At 38.0% G+C, this 19,262-nt stretch overlaps 1 protein-coding gene across 5 annotated transcripts in view; it reads right to left on the reverse strand.

Annotated features, from left to right (window-relative positions):
- The window catches only part of LOC311287784 (adhesion G protein-coupled receptor L3), a 308,150-nt gene that overhangs the window by 30,809 nt on the left and 258,079 nt on the right, over positions 1–19,262 (reverse strand). For all 5 annotated transcript variants that reach the window (XM_084404835.1, XM_084404834.1, XM_084404833.1 and 2 more), the window contains 6 exons: positions 19,059–19,262; positions 16,516–16,692; positions 3,346–3,555; positions 1,395–1,615; positions 1,090–1,156; positions 881–972 (listed from right to left, as the gene is read on the reverse strand). The exon at positions 19,059–19,262 is cut by the window's right edge and continues 2 nt beyond it. In XM_084404835.1, the coding sequence (XP_084260961.1) occupies positions 881–972; positions 1,090–1,156; positions 1,395–1,615; positions 3,346–3,555; positions 16,516–16,692; positions 19,059–19,262 (971 nt within the window). The remainder of the gene's footprint in view (positions 1–880; positions 973–1,089; positions 1,157–1,394; positions 1,616–3,345; positions 3,556–16,515; positions 16,693–19,058) is intronic.

Raw genomic sequence — 19,262 nt, forward strand, 5'->3', positions numbered from 1 at the left:
AAACACGCCAAAATCTGGGTACTTCCGCCAATAGTGACTATGAACTATGAAAAGGTTCATCCGGTGCGAAAGCCCCTATAGGTTAATATTAACGTGGTCTAAAATTATATATGGTCACCGAAACCGCATTTGAAGGATCACATTACTTTTGTAGCGTAAACGCCCTTTTCAAACACTTCACCCACATAGACTCAACCTTCTGCTGGCTCCATCCCTCATCAAGTCCACCCAATAACTCGACCTCTCTTATAATTTCAACTCTCTAAAGGTCCGAAATTTTCAAATGTGTTTTTTTTTTATTCGTCATTCGGTGACTCTGAATTGTCAAAACACCTTTCAAATGCTTGCTACGGAGCATTTACAATCTAACCTGATCCAATTTTTTTTATGACAGATGAAAGTTTCTGAGGCAGTGTGTAAACGTAATTGACACAACATGAGGTTGTATTTATTTTTTAACGTGCGTGAATTTCGGACTCAGTGTGCAAGGACTCCACCCACAACAGGCCCCACCTTTAAAAGACTCCTCCCTTTAAAGAGCCCGTCCCTCAGGCTCCACCCCTCACCTCTCAAAGATTTCAACCACCCGCAGGGCCTTACCTTTTAAAGGTCCCTTCCCAAAGACCACACCTACCACAAGCTTCACCCTTCATATACTGTACATTCACCTCACAGACTCCACCAACCACAGGCCCACCCTTTCAAAGGCTCATCCCCAAAGAACCAGATGCCACTCCACTCATAGACCAAATCTACGACTAGCTCCACCCCTCTGCAAGATCGACCTTTCAGACTCCACCCACCACAGGCCCCACCCATCAAAGGCTCCTCCCTCCAAAGAGCCCATCCCACAGGCTCAACGCCTCACTGTCAGGCTTACTTGATGTTGTCAAGACAACCAGAATCTGGCTTCAGGATGGCAGTGTGGTGGAACATCTTGTACAGAGCGATTCCAAGGAAGATCACATTCAGCTAGGAAGAACAGAAGCACAGGATTGGTTGAGGGTTTACACGTGAGAGCACTAGAGTGTGCAACATTGAACATGAATGTTTTGAATGTAGTTTTTAGAGAGCATCAGAGCTGGTTACCATGATGATGAGTGTGGCGGGGCCTATAAAACTCCAGATGAAATAAGTATCCAACCGCAACCAGCACCTGAAAATGTGAGAAAGAGACGTCACTCAAGTTTCAAAGTTACACACACACACACAAAAAAAGAAATACCGCAGATTGTCTCAAGAGGTTCTTGTGTCTTTTGGCTGATACATGAGAGTTCTTTCAATTATTCAGACTTTAATTTCCGCATCATTAGACTAAACTTAAACCCTCCTGTGACCACCCACACACTCATTCAGACGCATTCAGATAATTTGAGTGTGTGTGTGAGACTCACACTCTGTCTGTCCCGTAACTGCGGTAATCCACTGCAGCAGAAACGGCTACAATGAGGGCAGGAATGCCATATCCGGCCAGGTAAAAATATCTCCTGCGTGAATGCTCGCTCTCAAACACCTCCACCAGCATGATGTAGAGCTGAACGCCTTCCAGAAACATCCACGTGAACGCAGACAGGAAGAAGAAATGCAGTAGTGCCGCAAAGACAGCGCAGACAATCTGAAACGCACACAAAAGGTCTTGTGAGGGCGTGTGTCATGTGGACATTGATGGATACTGTTCAGTGACCTCGCAAACCTGCTCAGATATTTGAAAAATGTTAAATAATAGGGTTTAAAGATTATGAATCATGTATGATGTTACTGCATTCGGGTCACACACACTGAACACTCTCACATTAAATCTTTATGACACACACGCTTGTGCTATTTCACCATCTCATGAACTAATAAAAACATGGAGTCAGCCAATTTAAACATCCCGTGCCCTATCATACACCCGGCACAAAAGTGCTTTTTGCTAGTTTCAGCCCGACGCAGTTATCATTTTCACGTCTTGCGCCACGTTGTTTAAATAGCAAATGGATTTGGGCCCATCTGTTCGCCCATGGGCATGCTGGTCTGAAACCGAGATGTGTTCAGGCGCATTTTGGCACGTTGCTATTTTGAGGAAACTGAAATAGACTGCGGCAATTTTTTTTTTGTTATTTAAAGAGCGCATTAGTAATATGCATCTATAGGCGGGTCTACAACACACGTACAGTTTGTCTCGTAGATGGTCTGCTTGCACGCTTTAAAGAATAATTCCGGTATTTAGCACTTTGAGTCTCTTTTCTGGTTTGTTTTGGATGACCTAGAGTGGTGGACACAGAAATTTTGACGATGGGTCCTGTCTCGACTTTTTGACTCGTTTAGAATCGCCTTTGACCACTTCAGAGTGGCTGGCTACGGGCATGCAGAAACATGTCCTTAAAACAACCCTTAATGTTCGTTTTCAAAACTGTGCAACTCACCGAGTGGTTAGTGATGTTCGTTGATGTTCCAAAACAAGTAGCGTAGCGAAATACAGTTTCTGTCGTGTTTTATTTGCCATTTTGTAAAATCCCATTGATTTCTGTTGGAGGACTCATTGCTCGTTGATATTACTGCGCTTCAGACTCAAATATCGAGCGGAAGTTTATACGCGGTTGTGAGGTATCTGAAAAAATAGTTCCACTATAGCAAATAACACGGATTGAAATCATACATTGCGCCGATATATTTGTTTTTAACCATCAACGAACCCCACTAACCACTCGGTGAGTTGCACAGTTTTGAAAACAAACGTTAAGGGTTGTTTTAAGGACATGTTTCTGCATGCCCGTAGCCAGCCACTCTGAAGCGGTCAAAGGCGATTCTAAATGAGTCAAAAAGTCGAGACAGGACCCATCGTCAAAATGTCTGTGTCCACCACTCTAGTTCATCCAAAACAAACCAGAAAAGAGACTCGAAGTGCTAAATACCGGAATTATCCTTTAACCTCGTGCACAAGCAGATCCGTTTCCTCGCCAGAGAAGCGTTCAGTTTTTTGCGGCATGTAAATAGCGTTTTTTAAAGCAAAATGGAAGATGAGACTCTGATTGGTTTATTGCACGTTACGCCCAAAACACACCCATTACTCATTAAGAGTATAGAGACAACCCTTTAGACCATGTGCTGGGTGCGCCGACCATTTTTCCTGTCGTTAAACTAGCAAAAGTGGATTCGGACTAGGTGCACTTGCACCGTGCGCTTTAGACCATGCGCTTAGATCGCTAAAATAGGTCCTCCCATGTCCAAATATGCGATCTTCCCAGTTACACAGCACAGAGAGAACAGTACTTAAAAAAGTAGGATTTTTATGTGATTAAAATAAATAAATAATACAAATACAATGAAAAGATGCTTTATGTGTTTGTATGTTTGTCGTACAGGCTGGTCTGCGCGGTTGATGCCGGTGAGGAAGAGCGTTTCAGCGATGAAGAGCGAGATGCAGAGGTTCTTGTGAATGGTGTTCCTGTCGCTCTGGAGGCCACGGAAGAAGCAGAAGGTGAAGATGCAGACGAGCAGACAGACCAGAGACAGCAGGATGCCCACCCACGTGATGACGTCCAGCAACAGATCATGCACAGGGTCTGTCGTCTACAGGGAGAGACAGAGATTAGAATGTTTTCACATTCCTTTGAACATGAACATTACAACTGAATATAAAAATATCGCTGCAAGCAGCAATTACAGGACTCAAGCACAGCAGCAGATACACAGTGACACCATCAAAGTGTCTGATACAAAGTATGAGAGCACATCAGAGCAATGATTTCAGACATTTACACCAGGATGGGCAGTTAATAAAAAAAAAAAATATATATATATATATATATATATATATATATATATATATATATATATATATATATATATATATATATATATTTAAGTATATTATCTGCAGAATATTTACTAAAACTAACTAAAACTGTAACTTAAACTATTAAAAATTATGGTAACACTTTACAATAAGCTTAACATTAGTTAACTATTTTAGTTAACATGAACTAAGAATTAACATAATTTATTAATCTTAATTCATGTTAATTTCAACATTTACTAATACATTATTAACATCAAATGTACTTTTTAACATTAGTTAATGCACTGTGAACTAATTTGAACAATCAATGAACAGCTGGATTTTTATTAACCTGTTAGCCAGCAACCAGAAAAATGCCCAAAAATGGCATACCCTAACTAAAACAGATACAGTTCATCAACCCTTTGCACTAAAAGCACAACTATGGTCTCATTTGAAAGCTGACACTTGGCAGTTTATTGTACATTTAGAATTAATTATTGTCATAATGAACAAAATTGTTATAAATAGCTTCAAAGTTTTGTAAAGTTATTAGAAATGTATTTTTATGAAATATCTTCATGAAAATAATATTGAAGTTGGCATTGTATCAATCTAGAAATGCACTGCAGCTAAAGCCACATGACCATGTTATGTTTAAAATCTGAAGATGATAAGTCTAAAACTCTGTATTTAATGAAATGTTTCTAAAGATCGTGGCATATGACTTTATTTTGATTAGACTCTAAGGCCCCATCCACACTACTGCGTTTTAGTTTAGAAACGGAGAAATAAAACGAATACGATCTCCGTCCACACCAGCGTTTTAGCTGTGTATTAGAATTGATCTCCGTCCACATTAAAACGACTGAAAACGCGGATCACGTGACCATTCACCAACAACACTGGGCATGAGACTTTCAAACATCAAAATGTCATTTATTAATATGTATTTGTGTCAAAATGACATATAAACACCTTTTCCTATTCTATTTTGCCTGGAAACGCTTCCAACACGCTTGCATGTCGCATGAAAAATAGGCGTCGGTTCTATTTCTAGCATGCACGTGTTTTCCACGCGAGCTGCGCCTGAGACGTGGCAGTTTCTTACTGTAAGAAACTGTTCCAGCGGGTGGAGTTTACTGGTACTGAATATTACCTGTGTACAGGGGTGGAGTGGCAATCGGGACGATCGGGACTTTTCCTTTTTCGGCACTGTATATCTCAGTCATGGATACCCCCCTGCACACTCATCTCATCTCCCGTCATATTCTTCATACAGAACTTTCATGGTCACAAATAAAATAAAATAAAAGAGTAGGCCTATTCAATTCATTTGTTTGTTCTTAAATTAACGTAGAATGGAGCAAAACCTCCTGGGAATGGGGAATGCGTTTATCCAATGAACCGATTGCAGGTCAAGTCTATTTACAGAAATGTAGGGAGATAATGAGTGCCCCCTGCCCCCTCGTCTAATGGCATGACCCAAAAATGGCACACGCCAGACAGAGAGAACGCGAGCAAGTTCGAGAAAAAATAAAATAATTGACAGTCAGGAAGGATTAGCATGGTTGCTTGCTGTTTTAACAATACCCCCATGGAAGGCAAGAAGAGAAAGGACAAAGGAGGGGCCGAAAAATATTTTTTAGCAATTTTTTATTATTTTTTTTGACCACCAAGGGCCGGTGGTCTACGAAATTTCCCGGTAGATTTTTTGGTCCCACTCCGCCCCTGCCTGTGTATACTCCATGACTGATGACACCCAATCATAGAGCCGAGCGTGAGCCTCTGCGTCATCGTTTCTAAAGTCCTCTGGTTTGACCCGTCTTCACTAAAACGCCCTCCAGAGATTCAAAACGCAAAACGGGGTCGGCAGCGTTTCTAAACTTCTCCGTTTTAGCCGTTTTAGTCTGAACGGGAGGTGCAAACATAGCAAAAGGTCTCCGTTTCTAAACGAAAACGCAGTAGTGTGGATGGGGCCTAAAATGCAAACTGATGTTTATTGTCATCTTCTAAGCATCTATTCAGTCTATTGTCTCTATTGTTCTGTGGTGCAAACGAGCCCCATTCAGTCTCAGTCTCTCCTGCACACATTCACACCTCTCCGGCCTGGTTATGGCTCTAAATTTGCTTTTCTTTTGTCTGCATTATAATTACTAACGACTGGCTATTCACGCTGTTTGAATCCCTTATTTCTTTTATCAAAGTTCTCACTTCACATTTGAAACTGTATCAAATGCCCTTCTTGAAAAAAGAAACATTTCAGTAAGCATTCCTATTAAAACATTTTCATAAAAATAACATCTAGGTGGCAGGTGCATCTTGAGCTAGGTAGCATGTTAGCTTAGCACACCATCAATACATGACATTTTTTAGATTAAAAACATGTTTTTACTCCAAAGTTACTTTATAACGCAAGTCGAATGTTTTAAATAACCTTCTGTGATCTGATTTGGCTTCGGATAAAAAAATCTGACAGAAAATATATTATTTTATAGTATTCTGCACAATGATAAAGTCTATATCGATTAGCATTACATTATAAATATAATCTATTATTATGAAAATACCTGACATGGCTCGAAGAACACAGATAAATCATATATCGTTGCAATCATGTTTACTGTCTCCAAAACATCTTTATCTGCAATTTATAGCAATCTCTGTTTATGTCAGGGAGTTCCCTTCTTATACTGTCTATGGGGAGTTCCTGGAATGTTACATGACTTGGCTCTTCTTCATGTGTTCCATATGGACTAAATGTGCATAGGGCGCCCTCAGGCTGCCAGTGTGTATTGAAAACACAGACATAACTCTCACTATAAGTTTCTCAGAATAAAATAGTGGTCAAATACTGAACCTTGAATCTTATATCTTTTTAATGATGTATACAGTAGTTTGTCAAGGTAATAACATTAAATCTAATAGTAACTTTTAACTATTTAAACACAGAACGATTCAGTGCGTCGGAGCGCTGGTGAAGCTTAACAGAAACAAAGATTAATAAATACTGTAACAAATGTATTGCTCATTGTATAATGTATAGTTACTTTTTGTGTGTGTGTATGTTATGTGTGTGTGGGGGGAGGGGGAATTACTTGTTTGCTCATAATCTTCATAATAAATGTATTGTGCCATAAGATACTGTTTAGATGTTATTAATGGAAAACAAGACAAAATTCTAAACGCGTTTAGAGCGTGTAGTTTCGAAGCCTGCAACGCGTTTGACGCTTGCCTTGTGCAGAGAGAGAAGACGCAGCACCGCTGAACACTCACGCTATTTGTGAAATTGGGTCTCGCAGATAGTTTTTAAAAAACTCATTTGATTTTATAATCTGTGTGGATTCATTTACTAATACAACCTACATGCATTATAAGTGGAAGACCTGCGGGAATGATTAAAATTATGTGCAATACCCGCAATCATGTGCCAAAATTCGAACCCTGGTATGTTCTAGGAACCCATCTATTCATCCATCCATCCATCCATCCATCCATAAAATAGAAAGGGCCATCTAGCTCATTACACTGACCGTGAACCTTTTCCAACAGACAAATGTAATTAGCTACTTTATCTTAATAACGAACTACCTTTAAAAACAAACAACAACAACAACAACAACAACAACAAAACACAAGTATCTCCACACAGTTGCAAAGTAGCTTCTAACACTGTTAATAACCCTGCACAAACCACATCTATTGTGTATTTTTATCTGTTGTTCTTTAAGGCAGTAACTGTGTGTGACAGTAAGTTTGATTTATTAGTGTGCCACAGTTAAAGCTCTCAGATCCTGCAGACGGCCGTCATTGATTCCCCACTGTACTCCCTCTGTAGGGTCCCTACGGAGGCCGCACAGGCAGGGGAAAAGAGCACAGCTGATATGGGACGCATCCCAGAAGACTTTGAGTCTGGAAGACCGGATGTCAGCACTTCTGAAGAACACAGCACATTAATATTTATGAGCGCTGCATAGGTAACAGTACATAGCTTAAATGTGCCTGTGTGTGTGTGTGTCTCTGTGTGTGCCCCAGAGGGCCGTTGAAGCACATAACACATCACTCTTCCTGAGGCCCACTCACCCTTGAGCGCTATATCTCCTCTATATTCAACACACAGTATGTGTGTGTGTGTGTGTGTGTGTGTGTGTGTGTGTGTGTGTGTGTGTGTGTGTGTGTGTGTGTGTGTCAGTGCTGTAAGTAAATCAACAGCTCAAGCCTGCTCAGCAGAATCCACAGTGAGGCCTCAGACTTTATAGAGTCAACGCTGAGCTAAAGTAAATCTATGTGTCTATAAACACACACATACACACTCACACACATGCACATGTAGAGAGTAAGACTTCATATGTATAATGAATCATTATGAAAACTGAACATTTTAAAATGAGGAAGACAAATGTAGTTCGCTATTTTTTGAGGTATAAAAAAAGTATAAAAATAATACTAAAATAACATTGCTGCAGAAAGTCGTTTATATTAAAAACTTAAAATGAAAGTATTAAAATGAAACATAATTCTAAATATTAATAAATAATATAAAAGTATACACATAATGCTAAAGTAATATTGCTGTAGATTATTGTATACTAAGTTTATTTTTCCTACGTCTTTAGAATTTTTTGTTTGAGGCCAAGCCTAAACCTTACAAATATTTGTTATATACATCTAAATGTCTTAATTTTTCTGCTCTGAAATGCCTTAAAATGTTGTTGTTGTTTTTTTCAAAAAAGCAACCATTGTCAAGTACACACTAAATGTAGTTACAAATATTTAAGCAAAGCTTTCTGTTCTGTTTTTCAATAAACAAAGGAATCACAATATGCACAACATTAACAATATATTTAGTAGTAATCAAGTTTTTACTTAAACCATTTATATATCAGAAAATGCCACATGGAGAGTTCCATGAACATTTCGGAGAGATGATTCTGATCAGAGTTTTGAATTGATTCAAATAAATGGGCAGTTTGCATTAAACTGACTTGTGAACAACAACAGCATTTTTTTTTTTTCCACGTTTCAATCATCAGAAATGATAATAAAAGAAGGAGCAAGAAGAGGTATACTGTTGCGATCTTCACCAAGCTTAAAAGCAATTAAAAAGCACATTATTCATCACAATATTGATTAAGTTTATTGTCAACAAAATAATAACAGATATATCACCCAGCTCTAGCATAGAGGCACAGATGAACAATCATGAAACACACACACACACACACACACACACACACACACACACACTCGCACAGAGGTGATGGAGCAGGTGTGTGATTAATTGCGCTCTGGTCTCCATCAAACACACCAGTACAAAATGGAAAAGAGATCAGTGAATGTGTGTGTGTGTGTGAGAGTGAGTGAGTGAGTGTGTGTGTGTGTGTGTGTGTGTGTGTGTGTGTCTGTGTTTCCAGATTCAAGATCTGGTAGATTTATATCCCGTCTGGATTCTTCATCCCCTCAGTATCACTTCACGTTGGTCAGAAAACACACCAGTTCAACAAGAGAGCTGTTATGTCTAATGCTGAGAAGTTTTCCACAAATCGGTGAATCAATTCACAAGTTAAAACATTATCAACAACCACCAGCAATTCACTGGTTCTATCACACAATCACGTGTTCCCATGTATTGACATTTAAACCAGTTTAAACATGTTCCGATGGTGTACTCATTTGCCAATTAAAAGAATAAAATAAAAAATAAAATACACAGAGAAATAATGACAAAATAATAATAATAAAACACATATATTTTAATATATACTTTAATATATTTATTTTATTAAAATTAGATAGCTTCAGTCATCTAGAAAAACATGTTAGGTTATACTTAATTTGGTAACACTTTATTTTACAGTGTCCTTGTTACATATGTTGGATGTACTTACCATAGTAATAACAGTAAATTATGCATAATTACATGCAACTAATCCTCAACCAAATCCTAATCCCACCCTAACGCTATAGTAAGTACATGTTATTAATTAATATTACTCAGTACTTAAATATATAATTATACTGTAACAATGACACCCTTTATTTTAAGGCGTCCTTGTTACAGTGTAATTATACATTTAAGTACTGAGAAATATCAATTAACAACATACAGTATAGGGTTACTTTCTATAGGGTTAGGATTGGGGTTTGTTTTAGGGTTATTTGCATGTAATTGCTTGTGATGGATTTTTTTATTAATCATAACTAACATTTGTTTTTCTTGCAGGAACAACATTCATATGCTTTTAAATGTTTCCCCCTTTTGGGCGAAAACTTGTGACTTTGGTTGTGCGAGTGTAAAAATAACTAATATGGGAAATGAAACTAGACAGATGTCTAAACATGAAACCTTGTGGTTACCTAGTAACAAGAGGGCTTTTCTATGAAAAACCAATCAAAATGTGGGGAAATTATGTAATGTTTCATGTCATTTTTGCCTTACTCCCTTTTTCTATAAAAACTGCTGTATTTGTGTTCGCTGGTGGGATTCTCAATGGAATTTGTCTGAGATCCTCCGGCCGTGCTTCTTCTTGGGGGAGATCCCCCGGCCGTGATTAAAGCATCAAAAAAGGACATTTGCTGAAGTCTGTTTGTTTATTATTGCTGCGCAGCAAGTAGTTTAGGGAAGAAAGCTAGTTAGGGGAAGAAGTTAGGGTAAGGAACTCGGCTAGTTGTCGACTAGACGCAAGAGCTAGAGTTTAAAGATTATTGGGTGTCGATTGTAGACACCCCAGATATATTTACTAAGTGTAGACTGTAGATGCTTGGGTGTCGACTGGAGATGCCCCATGTAAATGTATTTATTAAGTGTCGACTGTAGACGCAGGTAATTAGGTTCCAGGTACGTAGTTAGGTTTAGGGAGAAATCTACCACATGCTATAGTAACTATTTGTAACGTGAAACAAGAACACTGTAAAATAGTGTTACCACATTTTATTGTACATGAAGAAAGTCGTCCATGTTGAGATCACATGACCTGCTGTGTCATGTAGTGTAAGGATTACTAATACTAACTAATATTAACAAATTGACTCGATATAATGTTTCAGCCAGTGTTCAAAGTGCGATAAAGTACGATTTTTTCTTAAAGAAATGAATGTATTTATTCAGCAAGGATGCATTCATTTGATCCAAAGTGTCAGTAAAGGCATTTACAATGTTACAAAATATTTTTATTTTAAATAAAATCTTTTTTAACTATCTATTTATCAAAGAATCCTGAAAAAAAGTACCATGGTTTACACGCAAATATGAAGCGGCACAACTGTTTCTTGAGCAGCAAATCATCACATTAGAATGATTTTTGAAGAATCATGTGACACTGAAGACTGGAGTAATGATGCTGAAAATTCAGCTTTGCATCACAGGAATAACTTACATTTTACAATATATTAAAATAAAAAACAGTTATTATAGAATGCAATACTATTTCCCAATATTACTGATTTTACTGTACTTTTGATCAAATAAATAATGCCTTGGTGAACATATAAGAGACTTCTTTCAAAAACATTAACATATCTTGCCGCCCCCATACTTCTGAAACTCTGGAGCTATAGTCATGTAAAAAGTAGTAGGAGGAAGAATTTCATTTGTCGACAGCTGTACATTTGGAGGAATGTTACTTTTGCTTTAGATTCGGAGCAGAATGAATGAGTTGAATGCATCAGTGACACGCGGTCTTTCATAAAAGGCCTTCAGAACAGTAAACACGAGCACACATCTGTGCAAAGCCTCATTAAGAACACATTCACGCACGCATTTCAGCTATGCAGCAGTCAGTATCAGAATTCGAACAGTTCTCGTTTTCTCAATCCAATGAGTCATAATTCTGTCATATTCCACACACACCTCTGTGATGAGAGCATGAGATATCCATGACGACCGGCGGCCCTCCTTTAAGATTGAAGGTTGGATGACAATTGCCTGACATTGTCCCTAGACTCAGCATCACTGCATCACTATGCCACTCCAGTGGTCTCAATGTGTCCATTACTACACCTCTCGCTATCACTGGCACTGCTGCAGCCATGGCAACAACAAAACACTCACCTGTGAGGATTTACACACAAAATCTCTCTCTCGTTCACCAACAATCTGAGGGTGAAACGGAGGGGACAGATGGATAAATGCATGACTGAATGAAACCCATTTATAAGGTTATACTGAATACAATTTTGTGAGTGTGTCTACGCCTGCTGTGGCTTAAAAGTTATGCTGTACAATAAAGTCTTTGTGAAAATTTTGGTGCTTGATCTGGACAACAATCATCGTTTGGCAGTTCAGGTGGTGAGACAAAAAGTAAAACATTTTTACAAAATATTTTGAGTATTTTTGTTTATTTGAAATATAATTTCTATTTCTATTTAGCTTTCATTTATATTAATTTCAGACTTAGTTTTAGTAATTTTTGTGCTTCAACCTAAATTAATTTGAACTCAGTTAATAGCTAACGCAACATTTAATGTATTTGTTTATTTATTATTTTTTCTCTGAAAATTGCAGGACGGCAGTTTAGGCAGTGTGACAAATTGTAGATTTATTTTTACAAGATTAGTTCATTTTAATATTTAATTATGTGTTTTTGTCTTTTTTTTCTTTTTAAAAAAAAATTATTTCTATTTAGTTTATTTTAATTTTAGCTTTAGTAATTTTAGAACTTAAACTTAAATTAATTTCAGTTAGTTGCTGAAGCAACATTTTTAATTATAAGTTTTTTTTTTTTTTTGACAGTTCAGGCAGTGTGACAACATTTTGATCTGTCAATAAAAAAGCACTGGAGGGTTATTTACCCTATTTAATTATGTATTTATAAATAAATCCATAAATCTATCCACTTCACAGAACAAGCTCTGACGCGCCCACTAAAAGAAGACACGCCCACAAACCAAATATGTACAGTGGGTGTGGCTAAGCAAAATATGGGTGTGTTCAAGACTGTTACAGTGAATGTAACTAACCCTTGATGTGACCGTGGCTACATTTACTTTATAAATGTTTAATTTTAAGTTTTTCATTTAACACTCATATTTTATTTCAGCTTTATTCCATGATCAAAAAAGATATTATTAGGTGTTTACAACTTCATGCGCTGCTGCGCAGACCAATCGTCCAGAGTTGCCGCTTGCAGTCGGGGCGGAATTGAAAACGGACACTTTCTGCTTCTTGTAGTGACGCTCGCACTGTGTTTGCGTACTTTATTACAGATGAAGTGGATTTGATGGAATATTTGTTAAATACTCAGACGTTTTCATGAAGCAACATAAACACTTTTCATGTACTGCTAAATACAGTGCCATCTGTACAAGAATAAAGTTTAATAGAAGCCTATACTGTTTAAATACCAATAAAGTGGGTTTTATTTGATAAACATGACACAATATAATATTATGGTTACATGAAAAGAGCTTTTACTGTTATAAATACACGGATTTGTGAGCATTAGGGTAACTGAAGATTTTAGAATAAACACGAAACACACGTCATCGTTGTCATTATTGAATCCGGCCAATCGCAGAACAACTGTATCGTCATCAGAACTTGTGCAACCGTGCGCCGGCGGGGGTTAGTCATATACTCTCGAATCACTCTCACTGTACTTTGAATCCATACGTCACAGTGACGTGTTGTCGGCGTTGTCTCACGTTGGACAACATTTCTAACCGGCATGCACTGCTTCAAGTTAGACGCCGATCGATCTGCACAGCACTGTATGAAGTTGAACACACCTAATAGTTTTATTTATCATGTCCAATATGACTGCTCATGCACAAGTGTGGGTGTGTTTAAGCCAGGAGGGTGTGTGTCCCTTTCTGCTGTGGGCGTGTCACTGCCCTAAATGGGTGTGTCTCGAATTGCACCATTCATTGACGGCTACTTCCTGACGTGACTCTCACAATGTAAATGAGTCGGTAGACTTTATTCTAAACAGCAGGACCTGAAGTAGGCCTGCAGTTTTCCCTTCTCACATTCTAATCAAAACGTCTGTCAGCGATCTACTCCCCTCTCGAGAGTCGTTACTGACGATGGTGCCCCACAGGGCCACTGAGCGAGGCCATTGTTTCATCTGTCAAAATGAATTTTTTTTCCCTCATTTTCACTGTTTTTTTTTCAATCCTGTCAATTGTTCTTCTCTTGCTTTTCGGTTTCACTCCAGGTAAAGCCGAACTTCGGCTGTGAATGGAAAATGTAAATGAAGCTTTTAGACTAAATGCACCTGGCTGAGGCTCCGTCCCATGCGACCCCACGCCTGGCAGACGGAGGAAAAAACCCTGCAGCCAAATTGTGTTCTCGACAACACAGAGAACAAGACTTCAATGGAGAAACAACAAAATGAAAACAGTCAAATGTGTACAATAATATGTAATCATTTCGAATATAATGCATGGCAGCAACTTACGCAAACTCAGAAGGCGTCAAGCTGTATGTCAGACGTATCATGTTGGCCTTTTAAAAAATGCTCAAAACGAACAAAAAACAATAACAATGCATTCCTAAAAAAAACACCAGTGTATGTGTGTGTTTGTTCAGCGAGTATTGAGTCGCTCAGCTGGGAATCGTCGTTGATCATGGATCATATGGAGAGATAAAGACCGCCCACCCGCTGATCTCCCACAATGCACCTCACAGCCTGAAGTCATCAACAAACAATAAACAGTCTCCACAGAGATCTGCTCCACATCCACCAGCTTCAAACAAACACACCTCACGTCTTTCTTCTGAATTTTCAGAGCAAAATCCATTCAGCACCTTTAAACATCCTGGGAAGTTTAATGTCTTCAGACTGCCAGCAAAAATCAGACTTTTTGCATATTCAGATTTTATCCAGATGTGTTTTTGAAAGTCTGGAAAGCAAAAAATCTGGTCTCCAGATGCGTCTCAGTCTGAACGCTCTGGCTGTTCAAGTCGGATTTAAAATTGTCATTTGCATCACTCTTAAAGGGATACTCCACTTTTTTGGGGGAAATAGGCTCATTTTACAACTCCCCCAGAGTTAAACAGTTGAGTTCTACCGTTTTCGAATCCATTCAGCCGATCTCCGGGATGTAATGATATGAAGCAGCGCCTGAAAATAGTCCCCAGCTCTGTAACTTCCAACGTGACCGGGACTATGTTTGTCTAACCTATTAGACCTATTTTCAGGCGCTGCGTCATATCATTACGCCTGCTGGACTCATGGTACGGCAGCAAAGTTTCTTGATTATTGCGCAGGAATGAGAGTATAGTTCCTAGCCATATCAGCCTAGAAAATCGCAACTTTACATTTTCCGTCGGTCTTAGTACACGATGTAACTACAGAAGAGTCAAGTTTTAAATAGGAAAAATATTGAAACTCTTTGGTCATTTTTTTGAGAGAGATGCTAATGGTCTTGTCCAATTCAATGATCTATGCTAAACTATGCTAAAAGTGGTTCCGCCAGACCCGGAGATCGGCTGAATGGATTCGAAAACGGGAAAACTCAACTGTTTAACTCTGGGGGAGTTGTAAAATGAGCCTATTTCCCAAAAAAGTGGAGTATCCCTTTAAGGCGACACAGCGACAACGTCAAAATAGGTAACGGAAATGCGAAGTATTCATACATATACCAGTTTCCTCCATTGCTGAGTTTTTCTTGTGCAATGGAGGAGCTCTGCACCACGATTCGACAGGCCACTTATTTAGAGAGTGAGATGATGCAACTTTTTCCTGCATCTATTTTGAAAGCCTCATCACATACTTGGGTATGCCTAAGTCATTACCAAAACAACCCATGCAGATATGTAGGGTATGTCTGGACATACACATCTTATTTGATCACTTGCATAGTGCAGATAGTCTGTCTGAAAAGATCTGTTCTGAGAAAAAAAAAAGTATTTGCCTGCAGTCTAAAATTAGCCTTAGATCATACAGTTTTCATTTTCTTAGAGAGGAAATCTTTCGCTGTTTCCACGACTCGAAAATGACTATTATTATTATAATAATTATTTATTATTATTATTATTAGTAGTACATTTGCTTTACAGAATGAACTTACACTTTCACTTATCTAATAATCTGTTGAGTGTCTTCTTTAAAAGAGACCAAGGTGGGGGGTGAGAACCTTAAAGCACCTTTTTTGAGTTTACATGTGCTTACTATGAGCCTATGATTGAATCTGGACATAAAGCAAAATAACTGAGAAAAAGATGCCATGTCCTTAATTTATGGCAAAAATCTAGTTTTAATTTGATCTCAAATGGATTAATTAAAAGAAGTTATTACTCCACCACCTGTGTGACATAATTAACCAACGTGGTTGAACTACAAATTTGCAACAATAAGGATTCAGGAAACAGTCGTGAGTGGCTAGTTGATTAACACACCCCTGATCATCTGTGCTGCATCACTGCTTCAAACAAACACACTTCACATCTTTCTTCTGATTTCTTCAGAGCAAAATCCACTCATCACCTCTATAAACATATCGGGATGATTTAGATCATATCATTTACAGTTTCTTAGATTGGATTGCTGGCTTCCTCCATGTAAAATGGCAAGAAAAAACACTTGAACAATATATATGTACATATTTTGGGGGTGTTCGTAATAGTGTTATTCATTTGTAAAACCTCATTATTGCAATGTTTAAATTGTTGCTTTGAAAACAATCTGATGGGCTGTGCTACATCATGCAATGTTTTCATGTGTGGACAGATAAATTGTCGCTGGAAACATCTTAGCTTAGAACAAGCCTGATGTTTATATATCAGACAGATGTGTTTAAAGTATCACTACCTTCACGTCCACATGAGCCATGAGCACAGCAAAGTTGGTCAGGTGTGTGCAGGAGCAGGTGGTGTGTGTTCGGTTGGTTCCGAGCAGCCGGCAGTCCTGCGTGGACCAGAAGCCCATCATACTGCGCTTTGAGTAGCTCCAGAATGAACAGTTGGGGTTGAAATTCTCCTCGGACTGCTGAAGAAGGAAGAACAGCAAACTGCATTAGAGAGCAGAACACACAACATGGGCAATAACAAGAGTTACACCCAGGAGCCAAAATGAACCTTTTTTGCAACAAAGAATTTCATCCACAGAACTACTGCTTTACTGCTCATGAAACTGCAGGATGGATGATGATGAAATTAATAGGAGAAATTAATGCAAGGATGCATAAAATTGACCAAAAACATCAGTAAAGGGATTTATAATGTTACAACAGAATTATATTTCAAATAAATGTTCAACTTTTGAACTTTCTATTTAATCAAAGAAAAAGTATCAAGGTTGCCACAAAAATATGAAGCAGCACAACTGTTGATAATAATGATTTCTGAAAGATCATGTGACACTGAAGATTGCAACCAATGATGCTGAAAATTCAGCTATATATATATTATTGACCAAAAACATATATATACTGTATATATGTATAGTATAGTATATAGTATATAGTATATGTATAGTATATATATATACTGTATTTACAGTTTTACTGTATTTTTATCTGTATTACATTCTGTTGAATCAATTATAATGCATTCAATTTGATTATGTACATTTTCAAATTGCAAAACATACAAATTCTAATTTTACACTGAGATAAGTTAAAGGACATCCGGCAGATGTTAATTTGATCTGGGCAATTAGCACATGTTAAATGATTACTGTGTTTTATGCAATTCATGAAAAAATGACCAGGTAGGATGTTATTTATTTGCAGTTTCTAGTTGCATTTGGTGCATGACGGGCATTGAATTTGGCCCCTGTTCACACTGGAAATGACTAAAGTTTCATCTCATAGATCTGGTCAGATACGTTCAAACACTTCATTTGCTTCTTTTGTGCAATTTTGATGCCAGTTCCAGACATCCTTCAGACCAGAGGCTCTGGGTAAAATGGATGTTTCTTCATTGAGGATATGAGCTCGCTGTTCTTCACCCACGCTGAAATTATACTAATATAGATGTGGGCCATCAGGCGCTCAGTGGAAGGAAGACTTTAATATCACAAAGCCATTCACACACACATACACATACATACACATAAACACACACACACCAGGAGAACCTTGATTAAACAGATCAAAACCATTGGCCGACTGATGTGAGTTTGCAGTCGATTGTGTAGAGAACTAATGGTTAACAAGGGTTTGGTCATTTGTTTTAGAGGTGGGGCAAGTCATTATATTTTGAAAAGACTATAGTGACGATTGTTGTTTTTATCTTTCTTTTGGAATAACATGAATCAATGTGTGCTTAATTGTACTGAATGTGCACTTGTAGTGTTATTCAAATCTTAAACGTATATTTAAAAAAATAAAGATTGCACTTGCAGATAATATCATATTAATGAAATTAAAGGCTTAAGTGTACTTAAAAAGAATACACTTTCATGACTGTTTCTTAACACACTTAAGCCTTAAACGCATACTTCAGGTCGTTAGTTACCCGGGACGTCATTCACTACCCTCCCCCTCATTCATTTTTTTCAACCTTCTTAGTATTCCTCAATGAGTTCATTATAAACAATATAACAAGAAAAAAAAATATATAAAAAACAATGCCTGTTTTCCCATACATTTTTTGTAAAAATTGTATAGGGTCGCTAACAGCCTGAAGTGCGTAACAGTGTAGGTTTTTTTTGTTTTTTTTTGCACAACAATAAGTGAATCTTTGATGATTGAATAAGTGCAATTCACATTTATACCACAAGGTGGTAAAGGCTGATGAACAATGATCAAAAAGCCCTCTAAAGTTCAGCTAATTCCATATAATATAAATTTCAGCATTTTGGGGAAAAATCTATGCAATGGATTTAAACTTTGTAAAATGTGTTAAAAGGAGCAAAAAGTGAATCGCTCTTAATGGTGGCTGAAAGCATGATCAAATATGCTTAAATCTATAATAAACAGAGATACAGGCCGTTGGGACATGCAGAGATCCAGACGTTTTGATTCTGTGGAAATCTGCAGAGTTCTGCGGATATCGCTCTCCCGTGAACGTCCTCCCACACACACAAACAGGAAACCAAGTTCCCTGGTCTCTCAACCTGTTTAATCATAGCTGGAGGCAGAGTATCTGTGTGTGTAATTTTTTGGGTACGTTTCAATAAAGTGGTTGGATGAAAAATTATTCAGGCATAAATGCTGGTAGTGTGACTGAGGGACCCGCTGTTAAAGCAACCATTTATTCATCACCTCTTCATCTGAGTTACCCAACCAATCACACACACACACACACACACACACAGTCCAGCACTCCTGGAATTTCTTGGATGTTTCTATTCTGACAACAAATCTCACAGTGAACACAACACAAACCGCATGTCTTACAGCCTTGTACCTGAATATGTCGGACTGTGAATATGACGGGGTCGGACAGGTAAACTTTGTTACTGTCTTTGTTGATGGCCGCTGTTATAATGGGAGAGTTGACGATGACAGAGTAGTTGGTGTTTAATGTCTCACTGCTGAACTTCATGCTGGCGTTTTCTGTGGAAAGGTATGAACCCAGATGCTTATACAGGACAAACGCCATCCGGATTTC

This window comes from Rutilus rutilus (assembly GCF_951802725.1).
Source record: "Rutilus rutilus genome assembly, chromosome: 3".
NCBI lineage: Eukaryota > Metazoa > Chordata > Actinopteri > Cypriniformes > Leuciscidae > Rutilus > Rutilus rutilus.